Genomic DNA, 20,969 nt, shown 5'->3' with positions numbered 1-20,969 from the left:
GGACTTTGTCAACTGTGTTAATATCAGATATGTAATGTGGGTTCCAGACTGATGAGCTGTATTCGAGTATTGGTCTAGCAAATGTTTTGTATGCTCTAGTTATTAGTGTAATATTACCAGATAAAAAGCTACATAAGATTAGATTAACAACACTTAATGCCTTTTTGGCTATGTAGTTACAGTGGGTTCTAGTACTTAGATTATTAGAGATGAGTACTCCAAGATCCTTGACAGAGTTTGGATCATCAACAAGGTCTTGACTATTCAGCCTGCATTTTATTTTCTGATTTTTTTTGCCAATATGTAGGACAGAGCATTTATTCGTTGAGATTTGAAGTTGCCATTTGTTTGACCATTCTGATACATAATCAAGGTCTTTTTGAACGGTAGCAGTATTGTCTGTGGTGTTGAATAGCTTTACATCATCAGCGAAGAGAACACAGTTGCTCTTGATATGTTCACAGGGTCATTTATGTAGGGTATGGAAAGAGTTGGTCCTAGAACACTGCCTTGGGGGACACCACTGTTGACAGGTACAGAATTTGATAGGACGCTCCCAATTTTGACCATTTGTTGTCTGTTTGACAGGAATGCTCCCAGCTACTCTTTGGCACAAATGCAGGGAGAAAATAAGACACTCTTTGCTTCAGTATTTGGTAACACAAAAGCTTATTGTTTATTCTTTCCTCTGCATGGAGTCCGAGATAATAGCTAAGCAAACAAAATAAAGTTGGATCTAACCCGAGTTTCCTGGGATTCGATATTTATAATTTCTCCTCATTACCCTTCATTACCCCTGATTACCCATATTACCCATGATTACCGTTATTAATAATTATTCATATGAACTCAATCACATGAATCGTGGTAAATGCGTAGAGCTTCACCTCATAACATTTTACATAGACCGCGCATATTATTAAGATACAGAGTTTATTCTGATGAAGACGAATGCCATCCTTCAGGTTGCTGTGGCTTTGATTCAAACATGTGTGTTGCATAGTCGCGACATGCATCCCTCTCTACCAGGAACCAGTCTATAAAACAATATACATTATATCACTAATTATTTCTCTACTTGTGATCCAGGTTTATCAGGATATTTGGTATGGAATTGCCTTATCAGTCTACTTGCACACACATCTGCTACTTTCACCCAGGTTGCCTCTGTTTCAGGATATCCTTTCCATCTCACTAAGTATTGTAATACTTTTCTACATATCCGCAAATCTAGAATTTTATCAATTTCAGCATGGGTTACATCTTTAGCTATTACAGATTTCTCAAGTTGAGGTATACCAATGTGTTCTACAGGCTTCAGTAAACTAGCATGAAATACAGGATGTATTCAATGTAACTGTGGTGGCAATTTTTACAGTTACGGGGTTTATCACTTTCATAATTTGGAAAGGTCCAATATATTTTAGTCCCAATTTTCGACTATTTAGGTGTAATTTTATATATTTAGTTGATAGGTAAACATAGTGTCCAGGTTTGAATGCTTTATACTCCCTTATTTTCTTGTCGGCTTGTTGTTTATATTCTAGTGCTGTTTTATTGAGAGTCTCTTTTACTTTATCCCAACTATCCTGAACTTTTTTTGACCACATTTGGACACTTATGGATTGTTGTTCATCACATTGTAAACCAGGGATTGTCACAAATTCTATCCCATTTACTACCTGAAATGGGCTATATCCTCTGCTTTCATGTATAGCATTATTATATGCTACTTCAGCAAATGGAAGTAAATCAGCCCATTCTCACTGTTGGTAGGTTGTATATGATCTCAAATACCTTTCAATCATCACATTAGAAGCACCATTGGTGCTGGGATGGTATGCAGAGCTAAGACCTTGAGAGCATCCTAAAAGGCGTACAAACGCTCTCCAAAATCGTGCTGTGAATTGCACACCTCTATCCAAAATTATCCTCCTGGGTGTGCCATGTAGTCTATATACATGTTTTATAAACAGGTTGGCTAATTTTGTTGCCGAAGATAATCCTTTACATGGTATAAAGTAGGCTTGTTTTGAAAACAAGTCTATAATAGTTCAGATTACTGTATATCCATTACTGCTGGGCAACTCCACAATAAAGTCCATGGCTATATCTTGCCATGGCCAGTTTGGATCCGATACAGTTTGTAATGGTCCTAAAGGTTTTCCTGCTCGAGGTTTTGTAGTAGCACAAATGTGGCATTCTTTAATGTACTGTTCAATGTCTGATCTCATATGTGGCCACCAAAACTGCTGCCTTACCAAATGTAGTGTTTTTAAAAATCGAAAGTGTCCAGCCTGCCTTACATCATGACATTGGAATAATATTTTTTTCCTACAATTTGATGGAACATATATTTTATCCCCTCTCCAATACAGCCCATCTTTATCTAAACAGGCAGTATTATTTGTTTTTATCCATACATCCATTTTTATAGCCTCTTGTAATTCCTTTATTGGATATTCTGTACCCCAAATAATCCAACGACGTACAGTGAAACTCGCATTTCAAAAGTTTCACAAATAACTTGGTGTCAAGTAATTTTTTCAGGACTTTCCTCACTAAGGCCACCTGTTCCTCCATTGTTTTTGTATAAATTAAAATATAATTTAAATATACTAGAATGCCATGATATAAATGTTCCTGTAATACTTCATTTATAAGTTGCATGAAGACAGCGGGTGCCCCTTGCAACCCAAATGGCATAACATTAAACTGAAAACCTCCAAGGGGGCAATTAAAAGTAGTTTTCCATTGATCCCCCTCTCGTATTCGAACTCAATAGTAGGCTTCTCGTAAGTCCAATTTCATAAAATATCTGCCAGTTGCTAACGTTGCTAACAAATCGTTGATTAGCGGTAAAGGATATACATTGTCTATACAAATAGCATTGAGCCCACGGAAATCAACACAAAGACGTAATCCACCATCTTTTTTCTTGCGAAATAAAACAGGGGCAGCTATATGTGATTTCCCGGGTTGAATAAATCCACGCACCAAATTTTTATCTATATATTGTCTCATTTCCTCCATCTCTTTTGGAGTCATGGCATACATTCTTGGTTTTGGAAACTTTGCTCCAGGAATTAAATCAATGGCGCAATCAGTTCTGTGTGGTGGTAATGTTTCACACTCCTTTTCACTAAACACATCTGCCAGGTCTTTATATTCCTCTGGATAACGTAGTTCTTCAGAATCGTCTATAGCTGTTACAACTTCCCTATTATTTACATATGGAGGGGACATAGGGCCAACTGCAATTCGTAACTTCCTAAAACCGTCTTCCCACCATATCGTGGGCTTCTATTTGTCTAACCATACTAGACCTAAAATTACTGCCTCCCTCATCTGTGGTACTACAATAAATTGTAAAGACTCCCAATCACTCCCTATCTCTAGTTTGATAGGGATTGTCATTATTGTAGCAGGCCTCCCACCTAATAATGAACTGTCCACTTGTTCAAAACGCATAGGTTTGGGCAGTTCTTCTACTGCTAACTGTAATTCATCAAACACTTTTTTACTAATTAAACATCTACCGTGTTTCTCACAAAATAAGGCCGGGCCTTATTTTTTTTCTGAGCCCCGAAAAAACAGCTAGGACATCTTTTCGGAGGTGAATTAATTTCTTTCCCCCCCCCCTCGCGCACCAATGCCATCTCCAACAACAGCGTCTGAGTCACTCCCGCTTTCCCCCCGTCCCCGTAACAACAGGGAAAAAAAGATTTTGAGGTACCTGTGAGCGCCATGCGCTGTGTTTTGGTTTAATCCTGAGTGGCTGGGTGGGCATGAGAAGAGCCAAGCAAGCGTCTCTGCTGCTGCTACCCTTGGTGCTCCAGCCTCAGGCTCTGCAAGTTTGCAAAAGTCCTGGTGCGCAGTCCGTTCCTGCATTCCAAGTGCCCAGGCCAAGCTGCAGCTGTCCCTCTCTTGCCAGCGCCATCTCCAATAGCAGAGGCAGCAGTGGCGGGAACCGTGGAAGCGTTTTAGCTGCTTCTCGGGTGAGGGAGCTGCCTCCATAACTTCCACGGTTCTCACCGCTGCTGCCACTGTTAATAGAGACAGCGCTGGCAATAGCCACTTCTCAAATGTCCCGGAGGGCAGTGGCATAAAAGCGTGAGGTTTCCCTTGTGAAACCTTCCCCTTTATATCATCCCTCAACTCCAATCCCGATTTCTGTTCCTTCTGGATTTTCGGCTGTACCACAGGCTGAGGATCCTCTTCACATCTCGCTGTATCTGTTTGTCCACTTTCCAACGACACATTATCGTCCAACTGAATTGAGGGCTGCTCAGGCACCATGCCAGCCCCTCCAACAGCATTATCCGCATCCACCTCCGAAATGTCCTCAAAACCTCCGTGAACAGCAGTACCTTCAGCCATAATATCACAGGTAACGAAATATTATAGGATGTATGAGATCAACTTTCCTCTCAACTACTCTGGAACAAATGCAGGGAGAAAATAAGACACTCTTCGCTTCAGTATTTGGTAATACAAAAGCTTATTGTTTATTCCTTCCTCCATAAGGAGTCCAAGATAATAGCTAAGCAAACAAAATAAAGTTGGATCTAACCCGAGTTTCCTGGGATTTGATATTTATAATAATTTCCCCTCATTACCCTTCTTTACCTGATTACCCTTATTACCCATGATTACTGTTATTGATAATTATTCGTATGAACTCAATCACATGAATCATGGTAAATACGTAGACTTTTACCTCACAGCATTTTACATAGACTGGGCATATTATCATGATACAGAGTTTATTCTGATGAAGAGGAATGCCATCCTTCAGGTCGCTGTGGCTTTGATTCAAACGCGTGTGTTGCCTAGTCGCGACAAATGCTTCTATCCAGTTATGCAGGTGTCCAGAGATACCATAAGATTTTAGTTTTAGGAGTAGTTTGTCATGTACCACTGAATCAAAGGCTTTACAGAAGGCTATGTAGATTGCATCTATTGCCTTGCCCTGATCGAGTTGTGTAGTCCATATGTTTTTGCAGTGTAAGAGTTGCAGATTACAGGATAGTTTTTTCCTAAAACCAAATTGTTTGTTAGAGAGTAGGTTGTTTGTTTCTAAGTGGAGTATGATGGATTGGTTAATAATTGATTCCATGACTTTACAGGTGACACAGCATAAAGAGATTGATCTGTAGTTTTCAACTAGGCTGGGGTCTCCCTTTTTGAAGATGGGGATGACCGTGGCTTGTGACCATAGTTTTGGTAAGGAGCTGGTCCTGAAAGATTTTTCAAAGATTATACTTAGAGATTCGGCTATGGCAGTGGATAGCTTTTTTAAGAAGTAGGCACATATTCCGTCCAGTCCAATAGATAGAGATGGTTTTAGATTGTATAGTGCTTTTTCAACATTGTCTACTGTAAAATCGATATGTATTAGATCATTGTAGTTATCTGTGGTTCAACTAGGAAATACTGGGCATGATCCATTGCTGTTTACAAATACTGAGCCAAAGAATGTGTTAAAGAGGTTGGCTTTAATGGTGTCATCATTGCAGTCTTTAGCATTAGGTCCTTTCAGGGGTGGGATGGTCCGTGAGTCTTTTAGTTTGTTTACAAAATTGGAGAAAGCGTGGGTGGAATTGGTGCGTAGAAGGTTTTCTTTTTGTTTAATGTGATAATTGGTGCATTCAGTTTTTATCCGGTGGCATAAATTTTTGTATCAGCTTTTGAAGTTGTCAACATGATCAGATTTCTTTTTTTTCTGGTTTTGGGAGTTGTTAATGGTACATATAGTTTGATGACTCTTTTGACTTCAAGTAAAATTATGTTATAATGGTCTTCTACAGTATTGCATCCAGAGAATAGAAATTGCCAATGAAGGGATGAGAGATCATTGTTTATAAGATCATAGCTGCCTTTTTTGAAGTTATAATTGGGGATTCCGTCGTTTTTTTGTGTGGACGTATGTTGAGACAAAAGTCAATCATGTTGTGGTCACTGTTGGAAAAGAGTTCTTTAATTGGTATTCTTTAAATTGAATTCAAACTATTGCAGAAGATGAGATCGAGGCAGTTGTTAAGTCTAGTGTTTTTGGTTACTAGTTGTTCTTGTCCCAGATTTGTTACTGCATTGTAGAAGGTTGCATGTGTGGGTTCAGTTGTACATTTGTTAAGGGTCCATTTAATATGAGGCAGATTGAAGTCACCAAGAAAGATAAGAAAGATGTTAGTAGTGTATTTAGCTTGTTTGCATGTTCGATGTCATAATCAGGGGCTCTGTAACATAGTAAGAACTGAAGTGTGATATTTAAGGACAGTTCACAGATGATGGTCTCAGGAATAGCAAGCTCCCGGGTAACTTAGATGTTTTTAGATGTAGGGACTTTTTATAGAAGATAGCAATACCACCTCCTCTACGGATTTCACAATATGATTGATAAACATGATAGTCTCTTACTGTGGTAATGGAGTCAGGGAGAGATGCATTGAGCCATGTTTCACAGACAAATATGTCGAATTTAGACGTATTTAGTAAGAGGAGAAATTCAGGTATTTACAAGGCTTCTTGCATTGAGTAGCTTGCATTTAAGGCCAGTTGTGGTTGGAATAGAGTTAGGGGCATGCATGCACATAACCATTTCCCTAGGGAAGTCTTCATAGTCCCATTGCCTGGGGGAGGGGGGGGGGCAGAAAATTATATTTTATTTTTCCATTAGGAACTAACATGGACATTTAAAACAAATCATTAAAAAAAATCTCACCATTTTCAGGAAATGATTGCATTCTTAGATGTAGATACCGGGACTAATCACACTGAGCTCAGTATTTTTTATTTCAAAACTTGTAAAAACACTCTGAATTTTAACATAAGATAATTGTAAACTGTCTTAATAAATAATTAAAAGCACATAAAAGGAAAGAGGCAAATGTTCTCTATTTATCTTGTTTTTTTATTTTCTGATTTTATATTGGAGTCAGCAATGTTTAGGAAAGTTACTGAAGATACTAGAAAAGTTGAGATATCAATCCATTTATCCATCTATCGACTTTTCTATATAGGCATCTGGGCATGGGCAATGCCACCTTCTTCCAATGGAATTAGACTGCCATTATATCTTCCAGGCAAAAACTAGTCCTTTTTGAGAGATGGGGAGGATTGTAACTAGACACTGCTTCTCTTATAGTAGCGCCAGTACATTAGATTAGCCTCTCAGAAATCATGTACCTTTTTGGTCTTCAGGAAAAATATTTCTTCACCACCTTTTTTCAGCAAGATGTATCCACTAGATCCTACTTAAATGGAAGGAGTCCTTCATTCAGAGAAAACCTATTCTCCCAAGCACCTGAAGGCAGGACAAGAAGCAATGGATGGAAACTAATCAAGGAGAGAATCAATCTAAAACTATGGAGAAATTTCCTGACAGAACAACTAATCAGTGGAACAACTTGCTTCCAGAAGGTGTGGGCTCTCCAACCCTGGAGATTTTAAAAAGAGATTGGATAACCATTTATCTGAAATGGCATAGGGTTACCTGCTTGAGCTGGAAGTGAGACTAGTAGATCTCCAAGGTCCCTTCCAATTCGGTTATTCTGTTATTGTCTTCAGAATCAGACAAAGTTTGAAGATGAAGGAAACACGGATGGTTGTTCAGAGCAGTGAGGAAGATTATTTTCCAAAAGGACAGAGGTCAAAGTTGGGGCATTCTATCACACATTCCTACACAAGGTTTAACAGGAAGATGAATCACCTCCTGTGATGTGATTTCAGCAGAAGTTTAAAATCTCCTCAATTTATTTTTCATGCTGGGGAATAGTAAGAAGTAAACGTATTAGAGTCAACTCACAATATTAAACTGCAATTTGATTTGGACAATGGACTCATTTGAATGCTAACATAACAGTGCAGCAATAATATTCACTGTGAATTATCCTGCCTGCACAACTAGACATGTCAGTACTGAAAAATAAAAAAGGACTATTAATATTATTGACAAGCAGAACTGAAAGAACAATATGCATCTGAGTAGAGAAGAAAATGATTTAACTCTGTCCTAACAATCTAGTTTTGATAAAAGGAGAAAAGAGGAGAGAGAAAAAAATTAAGTATAAAACTGCGAGGCTGAATTTTTAATAATACAAAAGATTTCACTATCTACTCACCTGATAAACACCAGTTATTTTACCAAAGATTTGAGAAACAAATGCATAAATCACCTAAGTTCAAACTATTGGTTTAAAAGCACTGTACCACCCTATAGTCAGAATAAAGAAAATTACTCAAATGTCAAATGATAACAAATATTAAAATACTTTATTTGTAATCTTCTTGGCCTTTTAATTATTCTGCACTTTCCCAGTTTTTAACAAAATAGGTTTCACTAACAATTACCTTTAAAATTAGTATTTAAGTTTGCAAAAATAATATATATGTACATTTAGTTTCCCAACCAGGTTCATGTACTCCTTATTTCTAAATAATTATGCCCATTGCATTTATTACTAACAGTCTTTTTGTTATGTTTTGATATAAAATTATTCTATTACATGTAGATATTAACATAAATGTCATATCTAAAAAAATGTAGACACCAGTTGTTGACCAATCTTGGACACTCTACTGTAGCCTCAGCTTTTATACTCCAGTTGTTTATATACAGCTCCAAATATACACAACTAGAAAGACCCAGCCATCTGAAAGCTTCCTCTCTTGCCTGATGTCATGTTTGCCTCTGCAATATTGAATGGTAAATATAAAAAGTACCATTCCATTGACTGAAAGGCCCTATCCCAGTGATTCTGGAGAGGTGAAAATTACAGAACATATTCTTCTTCATTGCTTCTTTTACAGAGACACATGAACCAGATTTATCCTTCCTCCGATTAGCAAATACCCTGGTCAGACTTGACCTATGCACAAATGCTGCTCATAGATGAATTGCTGCTCATTACAGTGCATTTGGCTAAGCTTTCCAGAGCAGCATGGAAGATGCACCTAACCTTGACAGGCCAATTTCTTGCAAGAAAAATATATTCTGTGTAAACTTAGATTCCCCCCCTCCACAACTTTACACATAACCACATTTTATTTAAATTATAATCACATTTTAGTACTTTTAGCTGTTATCACATTTTGTATGATATTAGAGTCTACTTTATAACCTAGCAAGATTGCTCTTTTTGAGCCTCACTCACAAATTCAACTTAGTTTCATAAATGTATTCTAACTTTGTCTTATTTTTTAAAAATATTATATTAAGATAGATTTATAAATACTCATACAGCACTTATGGATATATTGCTTGTACTAGTCTAAGACTAATAAACTAAGTACAGTTCCAAATACGGCATCAATTTCTTTATTTTCAGATGCAACACATCAGTACTGTCCAGTGCAATAGAACTTCCCTTTGTATGAATAATTTACTGGGTAAACCACTATGAAAATGTTACTGTGTAAACTACTATGAAAGTGCAATTATGTGTTGCATGTAGTGTCAACACCATAGATTTTTTTACAACTTTGTCTACAAGAAAACATAAAAATATCTGCCAGGATAGAATTTACATACACTGTTTGCCTACTATAGAACAATGCCCAATAATACAATGCAAATGATGTTATCTCACAAGAAAATCATTCTAAGGCAACTTACATTTTCAGTGCAATTTCAGGCAGGAGGGAATTCATTCCTGTGTGATAAATGTTGCTGCTTGTTTACAGATAGCCCTCAACTTAGGACCACAATTTAGCCCAAAATTTCTGCTGCTAAGTGAGACAGATGTTAAGTGAATTTTGCCCCATTTTACAATCTTTCTTGCTACAATTAAGGGAATTATTAGAGTTGTTAAGTTAGTAACACAATTATTAAGTGAATCTAGCTTCCCCATTGACTTTGCTTGTCAGAAGGTTGGAAAAGTTAATCACATGACTCAGGGACACTGCAACCATCATAAGTGAGTCAGTTGCCAAGCATCTGAATTTTAATCCCATGACCAAGGGGAAGGTGTAATACTGTAGTTCTGAGGGAAAACAGTCATAAGCCACTTTTTTCAGTGCCATTGTAACTTCGAACAATCACTAAATAAACTGCCGTAACTTGAGGACTATCTGTATTTAAAATGCCATCTACTAGGTAATATATTCAATCTATCTTCATTCTGAAGCTCTTTAAATGCAGATCTCACAGTGCAAGCACTTAACCTAGCTTTTTGATTTAAGCATTTCTTGGCTCTTCCATGCTTGCCTGATTAAAAGTCATGGTACACTAATGTACCCTTTTGAGCCATTCAGTCCTGTAGACTTTGGGTTTGAAACAAGCACACAAAAAGAAGTCCTGCATTTCAGTATTGTTGCTCCAGAGAAAATGATTCTAGAAGCAGGGCCTGCCCTACCATTAGGCAAACGTACAATAAGCTGGACTGTTGTAGAAGGGCAAGGAATCCTTCACTATTGAATGCATCATTATATTTTACTGATATGGATAGGACATGAATGCTTGAGGATTTTCTGCCTCAGAGGTCAAAATAACTTGGGTAGTTGTGGGAGCTTTGCCTTTTAACTCAAATGGATGGGCTCTTATTATCATATCACCTTTGCCTGCATAACAACCTCTCTTGGGTGCACCAGTGGGTTTACGGGGACAAACCAACTTTATCTAAAGAACAGAAAACCTGTAGGGACCAGAAAGCTAAGAGAGGAAACTGTTGAATCAGATAAAAGAAGTCCACAGGTAAAACTTGTTTTCTCACTAGGACGGGGAGAGATGAGAAAAGGGCAGAAGCCAAAAAACGCTGTCACTGAAAGACCTGTGAATCTGATGGCATATAATAATAGCCATAATGGTAATAAAAAGGCTTCCTTCCCCCTCGAATTTCACTGTCGGCTCTCCGACAAGGCAGAGCTATTCCCTCCATCGCGAACAGCAACAAAGAACTTCTGAATTTGAAGAGAAAGAAGCACAGAGGCGCGTCCGCAGCCGCGGCCTTCTCGCGGCTCCGTGGCGGGGACCAGCCTGGCCGTAATGAAAGGTAATTGGCCGGGCTGCGCGCCATCTGCAGGCTCCAAATGCCTCTAATTAAGTTGCTGTCTTTCCCCCCCCACTTCCTAATGCACCACCTTGCCGCGGGGAAATGGCCACGAAGTGTAGGCGGCTCCTGATCACCCCCCTCCCGAGGGGAGTGACGAGACGCGCTAGTAATGGTGTTGAACCGCAGCTCATAAATAGCCGAGGAGAAGCAGGCTTGATCTCCATTGCGATCTCCTTGCCTTGCGTCCATCCGCAGAGCTCATCTCTGGACTGGCACCCGAGCCATGCAGTGACTGAGGAGATCCGGTAGAGAGATCAGCCCAAGGGACCCCTTCCCCCTCGGCCCTCCCTTCTCCCAGCTGGGACGGAGCGAGCTCAGCAGGTTGCTTCAACAGGCAAGGGCATCCTTAGCTCCGGGGCAAGGTACTTTCCTTCAAGATCCCCATCTTGTTCACCTTCCCGCTTCTTTTTCCGTCGTGTGCTCCAACTTTAGGCTAGGAACACGCGCCAATTTCTAAGACCAGGAGTTCCTCTAACACATTCCTAAAGCCTTAGGATCCTGGTGGACGGGCCATTTCCACGAAGGGTCTCTCTCTCTCTCTCTCTCTCTCTCTTTCTTTCTCTTGGGACCCAGATTTGAGGGCGGGAAGGAAATAATTTCGGTCTCTCTCTCTTTTTTAGATGCAGCGGCATCCCGGGCTCCTGTTTGTCGGCTTGATCTTTTGTGCTGCTCTCTCAGAGACGTTTGGGCTGGTTTTATCCGTAAGTAATGTAAGTAAGCATATGTAGCTCTCCGCCGCTCGCGCCTCTTTCAGCGGGACTAGAAGAGACTCGCAACGTGTGCTCCGACTCGACCTCCTGGTCCCTTTACAAACCCGGGACGTCTCTTACATCACAAACACGGGGATGGCTATCTCTTAAGTGCATGTGGCAGGGTCGGGAGAAAAACCACTGGCAAAGATTTGATAGGTTCAACTGGGCAGGAACAAGCAATTTGTTAAAAGGAACAGAGGGGCTGAAATGAAAATCTGTTGGCAAAATTCAGCAGCAGACCTAAGATTAAATCCTTGCTACCGAGATGCCTATGTAACACTTTAACTCTAACGGCTAAGCACTTTTATCCAAGGAAATTCATGAATTCCTTATAAAGTCTGTGGAACTTACTTCTGGGTTCTCTGAAATCCTAAATAACTTTGAAACTAATTCTGATACACAGTTGGTTTACTCTTATAATGTAGAGTTTGTTTTTAAAAGTATCCTGTGTAAATTTTGATAAAAATACTAAAATCTGATCCCCCCCCCAATAAATAGATGTTATTTTAATGAAAACTACCTCCATTTAAGTGGGTAATTTTATTTCCCAATATGGTATTTCTGTTTTAAAAGAAATATTGGCTAATAAGTACAAAATTAATCATGCATTTTCCTTCTGTAAGGCTAAAGAGAAAAGGGGATGGACTATGAATAGTGCTGGCTATCTGCTTGGCCCACGTGAGTTGAAATATTTAATGTACATTTAAAGCTATGTGCAAGAATGTTAATTTGTACAGCTCTTTGCATATGAGTTGAAATGCTAGAGAAATGAGAAATATATAATATTTTATATTAGTTTTCACTTCCTACTTGATGTGAGAGGGTATGAAATTTATCAGTTACAGCTTTCCCTACTTGGTTTAACTTATTTTCAACTGAGTACTTTGAAGGAACAAGCCCTCCATTACCTTACTTGAACTCTTTAAGAGCAAACTGAGGGCTGTTTTCACTTCCAGACCATGTCAATGCATTGATCTGATGCACCAGTGTTCCCTGGATATACTGATCAACATTCTGGTTCCATTCCATTTCATAGATAGAAATAATATAATTCTTGAAAATGTTTTTTGTTGTTTTCAAGCTCATTCTTTCTATTTGCCTTTTTTCTGTAACTGTCTAGTAAGAGTCATATATTTTACACGGCCTGTAAATATTTAAGACATTGTATCCTAAGTAGCAGAATAAGCAGTCAAGTAATACACAGAGCTACATTATAGTTTTGAAGTGAAGCAATATATAATACTTGGTAAGACTGAGGAAGGGGGTTCAGTCAAATTGTAAAATTATTGACATGACTATTATTAAGTAGGTGTGATGTACACAGCAATAACCAAGGGCAAACTACTTATGTGAGTTTGCCCTTCGTTATTGCTGTATACATGACACATAACTTTTGTCAGCCATGACTGGGCCAATTAACATTTTGGTATGCCAGAAAGCAAAAATTATACACTTTCACTTACAAAGCCTTTCTCATAGGTGTAACATTTGCTTATCTATGTATTAAAAATCCAAATGACATTCTGTTATAGAAGTAAACAGCTGTGTGCATAGATGAATATTTATATGTCTGTTCCTATAAGCTGTAGTCATCAAAATTAATGGTAACCATTCAAAACTTTTGGAGGGCACCATGTTGGGACAGAGTTTAAACATCTATTGTGATTTTTGCAAATTACTTTCAACATAATTGGGTCTGAATGACTTTAAGAAAAATGGAATAAAAATTAGCAAATACCGCCTCTTCAGTTCAAAACACTTGATTGAAATTGAGAAAATCTTTTCAAGTTATCAGCCGTGTAAAAAACATAAGCATAGAAAGTGCTACATTGTCTCATAAAAGACTTTGGAAATTCTCCCAAAACTTTTACAGCAGTGTTGAAGAAAAGTGATTTTTTCATTCAGTGGAACAGCTGAGAGGGTGGCAGCTGCTATTTGCTAGAAAAGCTGGGAAGCTTCACATTAGCAGGAACTCGAGTAAGGTTCTCTAGCCCCCCCCCCCAATAAATGTTCTGGCAAAAATGGTACAATATATAGAAGCTACTTATCAATTCACATGAAATCAGGCTATATAACATCAGCCTGATTTTTGTCACTTGCTGTCCAGTTTTGTGTGATCAGGTAGAAGGAGTTATTTGTTTTCCCAATAAATTTCCCTAAGTTGCCAATAATCAAAGATATATTTGCTTTAGAAAATTAATCCAATATGAATTGAAAAATAAAGGGGATATTCCCTTTAGCCCAAGAACCTGCCATTTTAATAGGTGCAAACAAACTCCAACTCTGTTCTTGAAAGGCAATTCTGAGTGAGGGACAGAATAATTGAACAACACATCTCAGTGATTTTGTTTTTATTGTTTTTTAAAACAACTTCATGATATAAATAAGTAAACAATACTTTTTTTAATGGTACTTATAGATTAGAGCAGTTGGATAAACATTACAGTTTGAAATTGAATGGAGACAAATGTGAGATTCTTCACTTAAGAAAAAATAAAATAAAATGCAAGACAAAGAATTACCAAAAGACAGTATCAATCTACTTTGGTAACAATATCCATGAAAAAAAAATTGTCACATAATTGATCACGCTGAATGTGAGTCAGCACTGTTCATTGTGGCTAAAAAGGCAAATGTGATTTTAAGTGACATCAACAAAAGTATAGTCTCCAAATCATAGGAACTAATGATCCTGCATTATTTACTTTCCCAAATGTTTCCTGAGAAGTGCAGGAAACAACAAGGAGGAGGACTGGAGACTAGAAATAAAGTTGTAATAGAAGAGATTGAGAAAATTAGGTGTGATTATCCTTGACATTATCCTTGACAAGGAGCAAGGGGTAATGGCGATATGATAACAGCATTTTTAAAGTATCTGGCAGGACATCACATAACAAAGTCATTTTTTCTGTTATCATTTAAATGGCAGGACACATAATAACTGAAAGGTTTCAGGAAAGCAGATTTTGGTTGAAGTCTAGTTTAACCCTGCTGTTTGACAGTAGAGTCACTTCTCAGGAGGAACTGTGAATGTCTGGCATTGAATTGTTCAAGAACAACCTGGATGGCCTTCTGTTGGAGGCTCTTTTAGTTAATTCCTACACTGAGTAGGGTTTGGACTTGACAGTCCAATTAGTCCTTCTGAATTCTATGATACTGTCCCAAAATGCATCCCTTGCTAATCAGCAGTGGATCAATTGAGGCTAATTTTGGGTGCAGTATACAAATAGGTAATACATTAATTAAAAATATTTCAGGAGAACAAACACATTACAGATGTCTTTTGCTCCTATCAAGCCTGAAATTGACATATGTGTAGCCATTTTAGTTAGGCTTAGTCTATATTCTTTTTCTTACTTTCTCTGTAGCAGTCATGGGGGGAAGGGTTTCGGGCTTGCCACATTCCTAAGGGGGGAGGAGTGGAGATAAAGAGAGTTGTTTTGGCTAGGTGATTCTTCTTCCCGTGGGAAATGAGCTGTCTGTGCTTGGGCCCCTTGAAGTGGAGATTTATGACATCAAGCAACGTTGAATTACTTCTATTGGAGAATGTGACTTTGGGGGGTTGTTTCTAATTTTTAATATTGTGGGGTAATTCCGGGTTGTGTCAGATCCGGAATAATGTCAGGTTTCCAAGTGATGAAATCCATTTAAAAAGAAAAGAACAAAGTCCATCTTCCAAGACAATTTCCTTTATTTAGGAAAGCATCAAATTGACAAAATCCATGGTAATTCCGGATCTGGTTTTCCTTGTGGCACAAGTGGGGTAAGTGAGAAGAAGCATTTCACCCAATCATTCCATCGTCCTCTCAAGAGGCAGTTCAAGTAATCACATGGGCACAAGCCCAAACTCAAAAAATCAAAGACAAATCAGAAATGACCAAGAAGTTGCAAAATGATTTAATAACAGATACTTGGTATCAAGAAAATAAGGATTCATTAACTATGCAGGAGGGTGTAGCATGGAAGGGTTCTAAACTATATGTCTTTACATCTTCATGCACTTCAAAAAAGTCATTACTCAAAACAAGCAGGACATTTTGGATATTTAAAAACCCTACACATGGTCAGACACTAGTTTTGGCGGCAATGAAGCAAGACATTGAGGATTGTGTAAAGAGTTGTGCCACTTGTGCCACAAGGAAAACCAGATCCGGAATTACCATGGATTTTGTCAATTTGATGCTTTCCTAAATAAAGGAAATTGTCTTGGAAGATGGACTTTGTTCTTTTCTTTTTAAATGGATTTCATCACTTGGAAACCTGGCAGCTACCTGATGAGTACATTATACATACTGAGTTTATTCAATATTTGAGAAAAATATTTTTTCTTGGAATATTTTATTCTGTTTATGTTGGGTTCAAATGAATGGTGGCAAAATGGATGAAAGATGGCCAAACCTCCCTGCCTTACAAAGGAAATCTACTTTTCAAGTTCAATTTTCTCTAAGGATAGGTAATAGCCATCATCTGTTTCAGGTCGTATTGAACAGCTCCTCAAGGAAATGCCCAGTGCAAGGGGGAGAGAAGAGCCACCTGGGGAATGTAAGATGGCTTTTGGAGGTTATTTGTGTAAACTAACTGCAGTTTACTGTCAAAATAAATTTAATATGTTTCTTAAAACCAAAGGAAGCAATCACTATGCTACATGTTCTCAAGTAAACTGCCTGAACGCAAGGTAGCACATTATGTGCACCTAAATATGTCCACCTTTTTCAACCAGAGCAAACAAGTAGCTATAAAGTGGCTATTGTACCAGAGATGCTTTTCTTTAATTTAGTGGCAATGGCTTTATCCCATATTTGGCTGAATCAAAACATTTGCATTATGCCAGAGATGAATAAGTTGTGACCTTCCAGATGTCACTGAACTTCCATTCTTAGCTGCTCAAGCCAAAATAGTGAAGAATGAGAAATGTTAGCACTGTAGTCCAACAGCACCTGGAAGGCAACTCCTTGCTTGTCTTTTCTTGCATGATTACACCCAAAATGTGACATTGTGCTGAATTTGCTGGTGTTGTATGCCAATGTTGCAATAGGTCAGATACTTTGCTTTATGATTAGTGAAATGTTTTTTCTCCACTCATTCAATGTGCATCATTCCATCAAAAATATCAGTTATATTTTTGTTCATATCTAGTGGGGAGATATCTCACAATATGTGGGTGAATATTGGAGTAATAAAACCTGATCTCACCTCTTGTTTTATTTACAGATGCAATGAACAAAATTTTTAGTGTCAAGCATGGTTTAGCTGGTAAACGTGACATAAACCTCAAAGAAAATGTAAAAGCAGGTAATTTTTCTTCTTCTAATGCCTTTCTGGTATGTACTTCCAAGCATATCTTTAAAAGCTGGGTGTTATTTTAATGAGACATGATGAAGTCTATTTAAGTGGATTGTTTTATTTTCCCAAGATGATATTTCTGTTTTAAAAGAAATATTGGTTAATGTGTAAAAATTTAATCATGCGTTCTCCTTCAGCTGGGCAGCTATATCACTGAGAGTAGTAGTTAGGAGTAGAATGAAATCCAGGTTAGATTTCATTGTATTTAATTAAAATTAAATAGATGATATGATTGTTGTCATTGTGAGAATTGACTAACTTGCCCAGTTAGTCTCATGGTTCCTTCTTTTCTCCCTCCTCCGTTCACCTTGAATGCCCTCCAAATCTGCATGGAAAAAGTCCCTGGAGCATGGATAAGAAATCTACTCTCTATTATCTATACCAGTGTTTCTTAACCATGACAACTTTAAGATGTATGAACTTCAACTCCCACATCTTAAATTGCCAGGGTTGAGAAATCCTAGTATATGCAATACATTTTTCAGGCAGCAAAAAACTGTATATATAACCAATAAAATGTAGAAACATAAAATAATTCCATCCAGACAACAATTTACATTTTAAAATAGCATGTAGATAAAAGAGTTAAAGCTAACAAAAACTTTCCATTAATGATTATAAATTCCAGAGGACACCCCCCAATTTTTTTTATAGTTCATCCACTTTCAATTCCAAGAAGTGGCCCCTACATTTGCTTCAAGATTAAAACATTCATTGAGTTATCCTAAGTTAACTCTTAATTACCACTTTTATCTAACCTTCTCACCTTCATTCTCTCTTGTAATCAGTAATACTTGATTTTTTTCCCCAGATACTTCCATGAGACTGTTGACGTATAACAATATTATGCGTACTATAATTGAATTCTTGGCCTATCTACATCTTAAAGGTTAGTAGTTTCTCCCAAAGTGAATAGTTAATACTACTACTTTAATATAGGAACATACAAAATTGCATGTACAAATTTCTGTTGCTCAGAGCTCAAGTTATCTAGTCATGGGGGCCCTAAGAAGAAAATAACAGCTTAGTGTCCATATAGTGACATGTACCAGCTTCCATTCCACCTAATAGTCAGTATACTATTGTTTGAATAGCCATTGTAATGCTTCACTAGTCAATAAGGAAGCCAGTCCAGGATTATACAGGATCTACAAATGAAAATGAATGAAATTATTAGCTCTTAGCTTATGTTGTATAGCAGGGGTCCCCAACCACCGGGCCATGGCCCAGTACCGGTCCGTGGAACATTTCCTACCAGGCCGCTGGTTTGCTGGGTGCCGCCATCTTGTTTGACGAGAAAGTGCTTCCGGGTGAGCTTTTCCGGTTGGAAAGCGGCGTTTGGGTCCTGAAGGAATCCTCGCGCCTTAGTTTCATCGAAGGAGGGGGGGGGCTTCAAACGAAACTAAGGTGCGAGGATTCTTTCAGCACCCAAGGCAAGGTGAGCCGAGCGACCGTCCCGAAGCGAAGCCCATCGACAAAGGTACAAAGGAGGAGTTGAAGGTGGCGGGGAGAAGCGGGGGACGGCTGGCTGGCCGGTCGCTCGGCTTGCCTTGCCTTGTCATGTGTGCTGATGCCGGTACTGGGCCGTGGCACAAAAAAGGTTGGGGGCCACTGTTGTATAAGGTCACAGTCATTCTCAAGAATGGATTTTCCAATTTAGAAAATCTAATCTGGTGGCCCCTGGGATTTGGAATTTCTTTGCTCAGTTTAGGTTGGTGCCCAAGTCCAAATGTTGGTCTTCCTTAGCTGGACAAAACCTGATCTTGATTTGTTATTGTCTTACAAAGCTCTCAATTGTTCAGAATTAGGCATGGGTAAGATTGACTGAGAGGGACGCAGTGACTCAGTGGCTAAGACGCTGAGCTTGTCAATCAGAAAGGTTGGCAGTTCGAATCCCTAGTGCCATGTAATGGAGTGAGCCCCCGTTACTTGCCCCAGCTTCTGCCAACCTAGCAGTTTGAAAGCATGTAAAAATGCAAGTGGAAAAATAGGGACCACCTTTGGTGGGAAGGTAACAGTGTTCTGTGTGCCTTCGATGTTTAGTCATGCCGGCCACATGACCACAGAATCGTCATCAGACATTGCTAGCACTTTGGCTTAGAAACAGATGAGCACTGCCCCCCAAAGTCGGAAACAACCAGCACATATGTGCGAGGGGAACCTTTACCTTTTAAGATTGATTGGGATGTGGGATAAAAGTTTTTGAATATGAGCCTCTGGCTCTTGAATCTGATGCTCCCAAGAATGATGAGGTTGGCTTCCTTGCTATTTCCTTTTAGTATCTAGCTGAATCTTTTAAAAAAAATAATTATCTCCCTTTTTAAACTTTGGTGTGCTATTTTCCTCTGCCTTTATGCTCCATGTTTTTGTTCTATATTCTACTATATTTCAGATATGGTAGGTAGGGCTTCTTTGTGGATCCAGAATCAATGATCCAATATGAATTGATAATTAAAATTGTCAGTATTAATATTGATAATTTACTAATATCAATAAAGATTGATTATAAAATGCTGTTGGCATTTCAGCTCTGACAGTAAACATTTCTTCTGTTTTGATACGTTTTTGAAACATTTGGGTATAAAAATGAAGAGAGAAATGCAATATGAAATGGAGAGAAAAGTATATGGAATTACAGTTTTTCAATGATAAATGATTCGACGATAAATAACTTTTCAGGGCATTATGTTGAAATATTTTTGGGGGGAAGTATTTATGAATCCCAAAATTACTTTCTTTTTTTTAGGCCATGTAATCTTTTTTCCTACCTTTTTTCTAAGCTGGAAAATTATTTGTAAGAAGAAAAAAATAGCTGGAAGATGAAAGGCTAAGGCTGTAATTGCAAATGTGATAAAAGCACTATCAATGAAGCAATGATCTCTAAGTCAAAGCCAGCCAATTTTGTACAAGGTATTTTCCAGTAGGGCCCTAAGGATACTTTCAATGGATCAAAGGCTCTTCGTTGGCTTCAGGTGAATACTGGTGAAATTACAACTGAAGAAGTAAAAATGCAATATGTGCTGCCCTATTGCAACAATCTTATTTCTCAAGATCAAATTAATAGCATTAGGGATGTCTTGATTTTTCTGAGAACAAAACTGTGCAAAAGTCTTGTCAACGTTATTTTGTAAAAGAATAGCCACTGTTACTGAGTGCTTTTACCCTGTCTTGTAATGCAAACATGTTTTACTTTTACTTTTCTTGATGCAGAAGCTGGAGCTCTTGACAACATAGTTACAACAGTTTCTTCAGAAGAAAGAGATCAGTCCTGAAAGAGATTACATTTATACTCTGAATTGATCTCATCTGAACCCTGAACAAAATAAGACATTATTTATTGTTTACAATGACCTTACACTTCGGCTGATTGTCTAGTTCTTTTCTCCCCAGTGATGTTATAAGATTATCCTTAATAAAAACAATTGCTTTGGATAAATGACAATAATAAAAAAAATAGCAGCTTGTTCTTGGGTTACTTTTCCTAAAATGGGGCTTCTATTCTTCTTTTAAATCTCTTTCATGTCAGTGGAAGTGAAGGTGATAGGAGAAATCTCATTTTACTTTAAAGCAAAAAAGGCACACAAGAAACAATTTAATTTGGTCTTTGACTGTAAATTCATTTAAAAATGAACAGATATCTATTTCAAATAATAGAAATCCTCTCTGGGTCTCTTTCCAAGAATTAATAACAACTCAACTGAAACAATACCAAATTATAAAGTCATCCTTCACAGCACAGAATGTTTCCTTATGTGTACAAGCTCTGTTAAATCTCTTCATATGCAATTTATATCAAGTCAGATGCGGTGCTGAATCCATCCAT

General features: G+C 38.1%; 1 protein-coding gene across 3 annotated transcripts; it reads left to right on the top strand.

The window, feature by feature from the left end:
- Positions 1-11,085: 11,085 nt before the first annotated feature.
- Positions 11,086-20,631, top strand: GAL (galanin and GMAP prepropeptide). Of its 3 annotated transcripts, XM_026706750.2 has the most exons (7): positions 11,086-11,413; positions 11,672-11,752; positions 12,427-12,481; positions 16,280-16,345; positions 17,015-17,095; positions 17,958-18,035; positions 20,357-20,631. In XM_026706750.2, the coding sequence occupies exons 2-7, from the start codon at positions 11,672-11,674 to the stop codon at positions 20,416-20,418; spliced, it is 423 nt and encodes a 140-aa protein (XP_026562535.1). In that variant the 5' UTR covers positions 11,086-11,413; the 3' UTR covers positions 20,419-20,631. The 3 variants fall into 3 exon arrangements, with proteins under 3 accessions (XP_026562535.1, XP_087779070.1, XP_087779069.1); XM_087922944.1 differs by lacking the exon at positions 16,280-16,345 and having other exon boundaries at positions 20,357-20,623; XM_087922943.1 differs by lacking the exon at positions 16,280-16,345 and having other exon boundaries at positions 11,672-11,761; positions 20,357-20,619.
- Positions 20,632-20,969: the final 338 nt, after the last annotated feature.

This window comes from Pseudonaja textilis, chromosome 1 (genome assembly GCF_049901715.1).
Source record: "Pseudonaja textilis isolate UNSWEBS1 chromosome 1, rPseTex1.2, whole genome shotgun sequence".
In the NCBI taxonomy this organism is placed as follows: Eukaryota; Metazoa; Chordata; class Lepidosauria; order Squamata; family Elapidae; genus Pseudonaja; species Pseudonaja textilis.
This window is presented reverse-complemented; position numbering and strand designations above follow the sequence as displayed.

Coding starts and splice junctions, on each gene's coding strand:
- GAL (XM_026706750.2), top strand. CDS start 11,672: ATGCAGCGGCATCCCGGGCTCCTGTTTGTCGGCTTGATCTTTTGTGCT. Junction 16,346..17,014: donor AGAAGAGCCACCTGGGGAAT/GTAAGATGGCTT, acceptor TTTTATTTACAG/ATGCAATGAACAAAATTTTT. Junction 17,096..17,957: donor CAAAGAAAATGTAAAAGCAG/GTAATTTTTCTT, acceptor TTTTTTCCCCAG/ATACTTCCATGAGACTGTTG.